This window comes from Fusarium fujikuroi, chromosome FFUJ_chr05 (assembly GCF_900079805.1).
Source record: "Fusarium fujikuroi IMI 58289 draft genome, chromosome FFUJ_chr05".
Lineage (NCBI taxonomy): Eukaryota > Fungi > Ascomycota > Sordariomycetes > Hypocreales > Nectriaceae > Fusarium > Fusarium fujikuroi.
Genome location: NC_036626.1, coordinates 1,594,420 through 1,605,245, shown reverse-complemented (window position 1 = coordinate 1,605,245; position 10,826 = coordinate 1,594,420). Strand labels below are relative to the sequence as shown.

The 10,826-nt window shown below is 49.8% G+C and overlaps 3 protein-coding genes; 2 read left to right on the top strand and 1 right to left on the bottom strand.

The window, feature by feature from the left end:
• Positions 1–455: 455 nt before the first annotated feature.
• On the bottom strand, positions 456–5,798 carry FFUJ_07278 (related to CHD1-transcriptional regulator; the record flags this gene model as incomplete). XM_023577512.1 has 5 exons in its annotated part: positions 456–1,012; positions 1,114–1,252; positions 1,305–2,918; positions 2,972–5,038; positions 5,382–5,798. 5 exons carry the CDS (start codon positions 5,796–5,798, stop codon positions 456–458), a joined length of 4,794 nt encoding a protein of 1,597 aa, XP_023430571.1.
• A 586-nt stretch (positions 5,799–6,384) lies between these two features.
• FFUJ_07277 (related to PET56-rRNA (guanosine-2`-O-)-methyltransferase) lies at positions 6,385–8,454 on the top strand (the record flags this gene model as incomplete). The annotated part of the gene is made up of 1 exon (XM_023577511.1): positions 6,385–8,454. The coding sequence occupies one exon, from the start codon at positions 6,385–6,387 to the stop codon at positions 8,452–8,454; it is 2,070 nt and encodes a 689-aa protein (XP_023430570.1).
• An 824-nt stretch (positions 8,455–9,278) lies between these two features.
• Positions 9,279–10,617, top strand: FFUJ_07276 (uncharacterized protein; the record flags this gene model as incomplete). XM_023577510.1 has 2 exons in its annotated part: positions 9,279–9,852; positions 9,902–10,617. The coding sequence occupies 2 exons, from the start codon at positions 9,279–9,281 to the stop codon at positions 10,615–10,617; spliced, it is 1,290 nt and encodes a 429-aa protein (XP_023430569.1).
• Positions 10,618–10,826: the final 209 nt, after the last annotated feature.

The window sequence follows — 10,826 nt, the reverse complement described above, 5'->3', positions numbered from 1 at the left end:
ATCAAGCACCATGGCATGTTTGCTTGACGTTGAGGCGTACTCTACAAAACACATGCTACGGCTGCGGTTACCTGCAGCGACAGTTTGCCGGCACTGACCTTCAAACACTTGACCTAAAAGATCAGTAAGGCTCATGTGTGCATTGATGAAAGTTTTCATTCAAAAGTCCTTCGTCTGTGCTATGCTGCCTATCATCTTGCCTAGCTATACTGAGGACGTTGGCCGTATCGCCAGCCTCCAAGGTTGCTTGCTTGTCAGCTTGCCGTCCTCCTTCACTGGGTACCCAGCTCTGCGTGCATGATGCCGCCTGGCACGCAAACAAGCATAAATCAAAATGTCTAGCAAAGCAAAGGGCTTGTTGTTTACCTTTAATTCACACCAAAGGTGGGGGAATTATTGTATCAGCGCGGCTGCTTGCGCTGAGGAACCACGTTTTCTTTATGTCCAAAGTAACATCATTTGTGCTGCGTTCCGCTTTTACCGGTAAGCGACCTTAGACGGTTTAGTAGAACCGCCTTGTATTGTTTCCTGACCTCAGTCTCAGGTTCCGAACGTTGGACCCAATCAAGGGCTACTCTAACTTCGGCTTCTGAGCGGAGGCGAATGTTTCTGTAATCAACTATGTGGCTATTAGGAGCATGGGGTTGGGTGGGAATCACCCGCTCAGGTGGTACAGGGTCTGTAGAGTTGCCCTGGTAGAGGTAATTACCCTTGATATATCGGGTGAAGTCAATGGGCATTTCGGTATTTACTGGTCCACTGCCTTGACGGTAGGAGTTTTGCATGGGGTAGCCGGGGGTTGCTGTGCCATTGTCTTGGATACTCCCTTGCTGCTTGGGGTTTTGGGTGTTCCCGATTTGCCACGTTGGCTGCTGCTTTTGCTGTTTGGTGTGGTTGTTTGGTGTTTCTTGCCGGCTCTTGCGACTGGCTTTTTGCTGTTCGCCAATGACTTGCTGCGGTCTGGCGTTACGGGCGTTCGATGCTTGGAGGGTTTGGAGGTCTGTTTCGGCGTCTGTGTTGCAGTCTTGTTAATTTTACTTTTGCGGCTTGAATCTTTCACTGGTGTCGTGGACGGGGTTGTTTGTTTAATAGATGGGATCTTTTGGCGTTTACCTTTTGCCAGTGACGGATCTTCCTCCTCAGACTCTTCTCCAGAGTCACAACCAGCAAAGTCATCAGAGGAGTCTGACGGCTCAGCTTCGGCATCGCCAGGGATAGGGTTATCTAGGACGTTCGTCTTGTAGTTGATAGCCTGTGAGGTGGTCAGCTGTTGATATCTAGAACTTTACAAACCAATAGCCTACCAGTCGACGTCGACCACCGCGACCCAGAACCTCCCGATTTACTTCAGCTTGACGCTGTGCTTCTGCCTCACGTTGAGCCAGAATACGATCCCAGACGCTTGAGTTGATAGCTTCTGGCTCGGCCATCTCTTCGGTAGCAAGTCCAGCGTCGAAGCCGGACTTATCGTTGGACCACACCTTGGTGTAAGAGAACGATGCGCCATCATCAGGTTTGCTTTCTGTGTCGTCTGTTCGATCTAGAAGTGCATCCACAGCAGCAGAATCATAGTGGATAGACTTCTTTTCATAGTCATCGTTAAACAAGGCTTGGGCGCCGTGTTTCAATATTGACTCCAGATCATCACCGGCAAGTTCGTCGTCATCCATGCTTTCGATCAGAGCATGATCCAAGGCCATCTTCTTCTTACCGATTTGCATAATTCTTTCTTCGACCGAGTCTACAGTCATAAGTTGGAAACAAAGGACCTTCTTTTTCTGTCCAATACGGTGAGCACGGGACAATGCCTGGATATCCTGGTGTGGGTTGAAATCAGGATCGAGGATGATGACTGTATCTGCAGTAGCAAGATTTATGCCAACACCACCGGCTCGTGTCGAAAGCAGAAACGCAAAGATAGGCGAGTCAGGAGCGTTGAAAGCATCAATGCGGCGTTGTTTTTCCAGACTACTGATACTGCCATCGAGGCGGCGAAAATCGTAGCCTAGGCCACTGAGGAAATCCTCAATGATATTTAGTTGTTGTAAAAACTGGCTGAAGATCAACACGCGATGTCCTCTTTCCTGGAGTTTGGGAAGCATGACTCGGAGAAGTAGGAGCTTGGCCGATGCCTCGACCAGGTTGCGTTGAATTACTGTTTGATCATGGTGACGCTCTTCAATAGCTTCGGAGTACATGAAAGGGTGACAGAGGCATTTCCGCAGCTGCATTAAAATATTGTTGAGAGATCCACGTTCTTTCTTGTTCATCTTGCTGTTGGAGAACATGGCTTTGATGAGCTCTGGATTTTTGGCCATGATACTCTTTGAAAGCTTCTCTTGAATCACAGTCATCGTGACCGGCAGAATGATTTGTGTCATGGGAGGCAAAAATTTGAGAACACCTGCTTTGGTTCGGCGGAGGAAGTATGGTCGAATCTTGTTGTGCAACTTGGGTAACGTCTCCTTGTCAAGAACCGCATACTCTGCGTCCAGTTCTTCGGCATTCTGCTTCTCATCAATGAACTGTAAAAGATTGAACAGCTCCCTCTTGTTGTTCTGGAGTGGTGTGCCAGTAAGTAGAAGTCGAAACGGAATTCGCATTGAGCGAAGGGCGCCATACAAAATGTTCTGGTCGTTCTTCAGGCGCTGGCCCTCGTCAACCACAAGCCCTGCCCAATTGATAGACTTGAAGAGAGCCTTTGTCGCGGGGTCCTGTGCTGAATCATAGGACATGATCACAACGTGTGCCTTCATGTCAGTAGATCCGTTGGGGAACAGCTCGTACTTGTAAGCAAGTGCCTGTGGTTCTCTTCCGCCATGATAAGCGACCACTCGGAGCTCTGGCACCCATTGCTTGAACTCACGTCGCCAATTCGGACATGTAGCATTTGGAACAACGACAAGAAAAGGCCAGCACTATTGTCATGTCAGTATAATTGCCATCGGCTTCTTAGACGCTGGTGATTTACCTTAGGGCTGTCTTGGACTAATGAAGTCACAAGGCCTACGACTTGGACCGTCTTTCCTAAGCCCATCTCATCTGCGAGAACCACACTGCGACCTGAGTGGTAGTTCCCCAACAACCAATTAACTCCTTCAATCTGGTATCCCATGAGCTTTCCACGTTTGAGGCCGGCAGGTTGCTCTTCCAACTCCTCGAACGGCTCGGCTTTGTAAGCCTTGACTCGTTCTCTGATCTTGTGCTGAGATTCACTCTTGAAGTGTTTGCCCTCAATATACTCGTAGTAAGCCTCCACAAATGAGGCATAGATATCGCCTGCATCCTCTGATGGCGGCGTATCCCACACAACATCGTCGTAACCAAGACCTTGAAACTTGACAAAGATTTTGCTGACGTTGGCCAAGTTCTCTATTTCGTCTTGTTTTGTCTTTGGTCTTGGGGCCGATGGGTCCAATCTGGCGTTGAGAACTATATCCGGCATAAGAAACTCATCTGGAATAGCCTCTCGCTCGCTGAGTTTCATTAAATCCTGCTCGAGGTCTCTTTTGCCGAAGGAAGTGCGCATCGTGGGCGCTGCTACACCGTACACCCACGCGCCCGGCTTCCAGTCACAGTAAGCATAAGATCGACTTTCCCACTTGACCAGATACTCCTTGTCGTCCTCTCGAACCTCAGTATACATTGGTCGAGGATCTTGCTTGGCAAGCTCTGTTGATACCGGACGCCATGCGACCAGCCGATGAATCTTGTGCCTGGCATTTGCACACTCTTTGCATTGCCAGTCGATGGAATGGTCTTTCAGGCGCTCGGACTTAAGATCTGTTCCGATTGTTCCGCCTCTAGCGCCCGGAAGATGATCAACGTGCCAGCCCCGATGACACGAAGTACATCGGAAGAGGACCGCATCAGCGTTGTTAAGAAGGTCCGGAGGAACCTGAGTGACTGGGTCAACGCCACCGTTCTGTTCACGAAGCTTCTCCTCCTGCCGAGATGTCTTCTTTTCAGAAAAGGCAGCGCAGCTGCGGCCTGGAGACTTGCATGCCTGACACATGCTATGCCTGGGAGCACCATCATCCTTCTTATTTAGGACGCCAATGCAGAACCTGCACTGCATGACGAAGTCATCCTGACCGACCTTGGTAACCATATGCTCGCGAGCACTGCGGTATCCCAGGCAATTCTTGTGGTAAGACAATGTGCAGCCCTGACAATGAATCATTTGGCCCCGTTGTCGTGAGCCTCCGCAGGTGTGGCAGGTATCCATGTGCATCGAAGCAAACTCTGAGTCGGCAGGAAGAGGTTGAAAGACCTCTCTGATTGAGATAATCTTCGGAGCGCCTGGAGCCCTGTCATCAGCAATATAGAAGGAATCCTCATCCATTTGGGCATCATCTCGCATGTTCAGGGTGTTCCTTGTGGTTCTGGAGGAACGTCGAGGTGCTTCAAACTCAATATCTGAGTCAGGGGACTTCTGGCGCAATTGAGACCGAGCCTTTTGTCGCATACTCGCAGTGCTAAGACGCTTTGACTTCTGTCGTGACCTAGTAGGACGACCTTTCCTGGGTGCAAGATCGGAGACAACGATAGGCATGAAATCATCATCTTCCTCGCCTGACGAAACAAGGGGGGCATCTCCGAGCAGTTCATCCTGGTCTTGACCATTGATGCCGTTCTTAAAGGACATACGAGTCAGTTGTCTTGGATGTCGAGTTCTCAACGATCTGGTGGCCCCTAAAGGCTCTGGCTGTAGATTGTCCAGGTCGTCTTCGTCTACCGCCAGAGCAGGACTACGGGAAAGTTGCTTGGTGTTCTCTCTAGAGCGAAGGCGTCGGGATACGCTTCGAGACGAACGTTTTCTCTGGACGGGCTCTTCGTCATCATCATCCTCCACCACCTCATCAATGTCCATACGGTCGGAAACAGCAGACTCCTGTCCAGAGTCCCACTCATCGTCCTGCATGTATTTTCGCTTGCGGGCAGACATGTCGTCAAGTTCGTGAGGCCATAGGCCTTGGCTGAATCGGGCCAATGCAGCTCTTCCGTTCTCAAGGTTAACTAGTTCAGCTGTAGATATCTTGAGATAAAATCAGTACCATGCGGTGGAAATGAAACAGAAGATTTTGAGAGGGAGTGCGTGCAAGTGTGTTGTGGGCAAAGAAACAAAATGTAAAAAAAGCCGTGATGAAGGAGGAGATGCAGCTGTGGGGGCACAATAAAGAAGAATAGGTTTGCGAGCTAGGCAGTGAATAAGGCACATTATAAACAAGAGCTCGCATATTGTATTTGCGACCCCAGCTTTGAAGCTGCAGGCTAATAGCTTGAGCGGTCTTCAGGCATATAGATAATAGCGTTTCTAGGCCACGCAAGAAAAGCAGCTTGGCATCTCCTTATGAATTAATGAAAGAATGCCCACCTACCAACTCTTGTCGCCCATCTGTAAACTCAACACGATACTTGGTAATGCCACGAGTTGGCGGGAGCTCCCCAGATATGAACTCGACGATATTGCTATGAACGGGCGAGTGCTCCTTACGCTTCTCAATAGGCATTTCCGGTATCGCAACCTCAAACCTGTAGCTAGGCTGAGAAAGTGTGGAGATGCTTGATCCATCTTCTTCGATTTGGTGAATGTCTTGTCCCTTATCCTCGCCTCGAGCATTCATATTCCCACGCGCCGTTGGCTGTCGTTCCGTATTCATATCAGTGTTTGCCGGCAGAGAGCCATTGTTTCCATTGAGGTCCGCCAGAAGCCACTCTAGCGAGCGCTCAATAGCGTTATCATCTTGGTCAATAAGACCCTGGAGGGGCTCGTAGGGAGAGTTCTCAGTGTCCATCTGGCGGTTGCCGGGCGCGTCGCATTAATCGCAAAGGAGATATTCGTAAATCGGTCGAAACCTGGCGGGGTGGGGTGAATGACCCTTGGGGATACGGTGCCGTTCGTCAGAATCACTAGATATATAAATGGTTTAGTTGAGTTTGACAAGCTGGATCGTAACTTGGTAAGTTTGGCGGCATGGCTGAAGCTTCATGACAGAGAATTTGGTTGATGCCCTGGGTTGGTCAAGGTTAAATTCATGGGTAACTATCGGGAAACGCGACGGTCGCATTCAAACGCGTCAAGTTATGGCCCAATTAACACCACCTGGGCCAGGGATTGCAATGGCCCCGCCATAATTAATGCGCTCCCATCGAGTCTCACCGCCCAGCTGAACCAGCTAAGAAGCCCAGCCGATTAACTAGCATGAGAGGGCAGAAAAATAACTTAGCGGGACCGCCGATAATTATTGAAACTTCTATCTCAGTGTAAAGTAGAAGGGATTTTTGAACAATTCGGACTACAACCTGCAATCCGGCAGGCAAGACAACCACATCTAAGAAAAAGGCAATTTATTGTATAGCGATATATAGATACGTTATTCAATGCTTGCCCCTACACAACTGAGGGTTGTTGCTCTAAACCACCCATTGGCAAGGCTTCATCCCGCTACCAGGAGTTTCGCCCCCATCTTTGTTCGAGCAAAAGGTCTCTCAGCCATCATCCGGGGATCGATCAGATCTGAACGAATTCAAAACGGCCCAGACAGCTTCGACACCCGCAATTCCTATAATGATACTGGTCGACGAAAAGCAGGAGGCGAGCGCCTCACTCGTCCTAAAGAGTCCCCCCACCGACCCCGAGACGATTTTTTCGCAAAATTCAGTGCAAGAGCCGTTGACTCCGGTGGCACACGAAATTGGCGTCAGGAACAGAAGCTGAAAAAGAAATTAAGGAAGAAGGAGGAGGAAAAGAAGGAGCGAGAAGACAGAGAAGAATTAGGCATAGGCCGCCGTACCAGGAGGAGACGATTCGCCGATCCTGAAAACGAATTCGGAAATCGCAGCTTCGTACACCGAATGAAGTATGGCGACCTCAAGGAGGTGGCCGACAATTTGAATGTAAAGCAGCCTGTTCGACCGCGACCATTCCCTGAAGCTCAAAAGGAGCGCACGTTTGGTTCCAGAAATGGGGATAATGGTGTTGCACGACACGAACGACGAGAGCCATCAAATGAGAAGTTCGAAAAGTTAAATCAGCAATTCAATCGCTCAATACGACGCCCTGAAGATCCGCAACAAAGTTTTGGCCGGTTCGGCCATCAAGATCGTCAGTCAAATATCTCTGGTAGATCGTCCAACGATGAATTTAACGGATCACAGCGGAGATTCGATCGTTCACAGCCTAGCGACTTTCGTCATGACAACGCTCGAGAAGACCGACAGAATGACCAAGGAGATAGTTCTGTCGATATTAAGCGTGGAAAGAAGAAGGAGATGATGGCCATGACCCTCAAGTACACTACCGCTGCTTCACAGTTCCTATACGGTCGATCAGTTGTCAAAGCAGCACTGGGGCAGAATCGACGAAAGTTGTATAATCTCTACATCCATGCCAATGAGAACCGAAAGTATAACACGGATACTGTTACCTTGACGCGAATGGCGAAGAAACTCAACGTACCCATAAAAATCGTGCCTCCTGAAGAGCAACGAATCATGGATAAGATGAGCATGGGGCGACCTCACAATGGCTTCGTGCTTGAAGCCTCCCCTCTACCCCAGATCCCTATCAAATCTCTTGGCAAGTTAGAGGAAAGTCCTGGTCGCCTGGGCTTTCACGTGGACCTTGATCACCAAACCAAGGAAGAGGCAACGATCAATGGCACCGACACATTTATTCGTCGGTCCAATGATGTAATGCCCAAGCCTTTTGTCTTGCTGCTCAATGAGATTCTCGACCCGGGAAACTTAGGTGGTATCATCCGCACTGCGAGCTATCTCGGCGTTGACGCCGTCGGTATCACGAACCGGGGATCCTCCACCCTTACACCTGTTGTTCTCAAGTCTGCTGCTGGTGCAGTGGAGGAGGTTTCATTATTCGCGGTGGACGATCCTGTGAGGTTCATCCAAGACTCCCAGAAAGCTGGCTGGAAATCATACGCTGCGGTGGCGCCGCCTGATCGAAAGCTTGTTCGAAAGCATGGGAGCAAGTTCGTGTCAACAGATACGATTGAGGCACAAAGCCCACTAAACGAACATCCGTGTCTACTAATTCTTGGTAATGAGGGCTATGGACTTTCGAAATCTATCAAGGTTGCTGCCGACTATGAGCTATCAGTACCTCGGTTTGTTCAAGGAAGCTGTGTGGATAGTCTGAACGTCAGTGTTGCGGCAGGCCTCTTGTGTCATTCCTTCGTTAAGGAACCTGTGACTGTTGCACCAGAGCCAGTTGAGCCCACGACCAGACTGGCTGATTCGGAGGCCAGTTCTGACGATACAGAGAGCAAGACCATAGCAACGAAGACTGGGGCGAAGCTTATTGAAACTGGAAGTGATAATTCTTCTGAAGGAAAGACTACTGGTGAGGAATATGAGGTTGATGCTGCTACGGAGGCAGAGCAAAAACAGCCTGACGATCAAAAGCTGGATAAACCTGACGATTTAGTGTTCTAAGAGCATTGGACTAGGCCTGGGTGCCGCTATTGTAATAACTTAGATATGTATAACACGATGGCTGGGTGGCGCTTGGGTGTTAGGCATTGGGAGCATAGAAAATCATGTACAATAACGATGTATACTAGACGAAACACATGTGGAAACAATCTAACTTATTCAAAGTGCATACTGGGTAAGCAATTATGGAGAACTTACTGGATCGCTGTCGTTGCTGGAGCGCAGAGTACGTCTCATGAGGCTAGCTTGTGAGACCCTGCACGACGTTGTGCGCCACGCCGCCCGCCATCATGACTACTCCTTAGCCATACAGACGACTCGCTTACAACTCTCAGTATGATACATATAACTTTTAGCGCCACGGACTACGGAGTATTCGTAAGATTGATGTCCTCACTGTAACTTAACCGAGTGCTGGAGCACGCATTTGGACCAGTCTACCTACCTAGGTAGCGATAGAGCCAGCTTGTGGCCCCATCATATCTTCGACCTAACCGTCGCCCAGCCACCCAATTAATTATTTACAAGCCACCTAAAAACGCTGAGTTGTCGCTGTCATACCCCATCGGCGGCATCATGCTCTGTCTCGTCCAACGTGTACCTTATAACCTGAACAATAGCCCAGTGGCATTTCCGGGCAATCTTTAACCTGTGTCTGGCAACGGCATTTGGCTCGTACTGTGTGGCGGTGTAGGCAAGCATTCATAGCACACATCACACATTTATCAGTTCACCGCTGTCGCTTGAAATTCTATGAGCCCAACGAGAGTTCAACGCAAAACAAGTTGAGCCTGAGCTTTCCACAATCTACTCAGTATCCGGCAATGCAATCCATATCGGCTCTTCTGTTGTGTCTCGCTACATTACTTCCTCCTCAGGCCCTCGCTGAGTCGGGTTCACCAATAGCTATCCGGAAGGTTGCCCCTGGTTCCCACGACAAGCTCCTTAGGGAGCATCTCGCTTTCGCGCCACTACACGGTCTTACTCCGCGCGAAGCTGCCGCTGCTGCCATATCATTTCTTGACGAGCAAGATGACAAACTTCTGAGCCTCAATGGCACAGAACGCTTCTACCGTCCAGCGTTTGCTCCTCACAGTGAAGAGTCCCACGAGAGCCTGCTGCGCCGAGCCGCAGAGGCACTGGCGTTGCTACAGAGGAGGTCGTCTTGTCCTAAGGGGATGAACAGCTGCTCTGACATTGATTCCGAAGTCAAATGCTGCCAGGAGGGAACCTATTGTGTGAATGTTGGCAATACTGTGGCGGGAGGCATCGCCTGCTGCCCTGACGGTGCGTCTTGTGGTGGAGGTGTTGGAGCGTGCCCTGATGGAGCTACGAGTTGCTCTGCAGAACTTGGCGGAGGATGCTGCATTCCAGGATATGTTTGCCAAGGATTGGGCTGTGAGTGAATACTCGCAATGCTTCGCAGACCAATGTTGACTTTAATCAGGCGTCCCAAGTGCTGTTGCTACACAGACGAGAACCGCAACTCAAGATCAAACGACAGTCCTCACAACTTCCCAAGAAACAACTTCAGAGGACTCCACAGTCGAATCTACTACCAAGACGGAAACAGAGGTTGAGACCACGGGAGAACCTACGACGACTTCCGAAGCTGGAACCACAACCGAGTCCGAAACTGAAATTGAGTCTGGGACAGAAGATAGCTCTGTGACCGCGACTCCCACAGCTACAGGCTCGGCCACTGGAATCGCTCCATATCGCCCAACTGGCACCTCGGTAACATCAAGCGACGATGGAGAGACCCAAACAGGCTGTCCCACGGGCTTCTACGGCTGTCTCGCCACTCACGGCGGCGGGTGTTGTCGAACAGGCCGAAACTGTGATGTTCATGATTGCCCTGCTCCTTCGACAACCATCGTCTCAAACGGCGCGACTGTGGTCGTCCTTGCAACCGATGCTCCACCTGCCCCAGGACCCTCATCAACTTGCGCAGATGGCTGGTTCCTTTGTGGTCGAGATGCCGGCCCAGTAGCTGGATGCTGTCCAGACGGATATGATTGCGGCACAGCGAGTTGCTTCACAGCACAGGCCAGTGAAACCGGCCGTGTACAGAAGGAATTTCCCAAGGCCGATTCAGCTGCCTACGAGAATCCCGCTATCACAGTGGTGATGATGGTGGTGCTGTGTATTGCGCTTGTATGAGGGTGTAGACTTACTATCATGATTTAATGTCGGATGACTTCTGGGTTTAACGAAAAAGAATTTGCTCAATTCGATCGCAGATAGACTATCTAGAGAATGAAATATTAGATAAACTTGCTATAATCACATCAATCCTTATTTTACAGCTTGTGAAGATGCTCGGATTTTTTGTATTTTTGTGAACTATTTTAAGGCACGTAGTCTTTCTT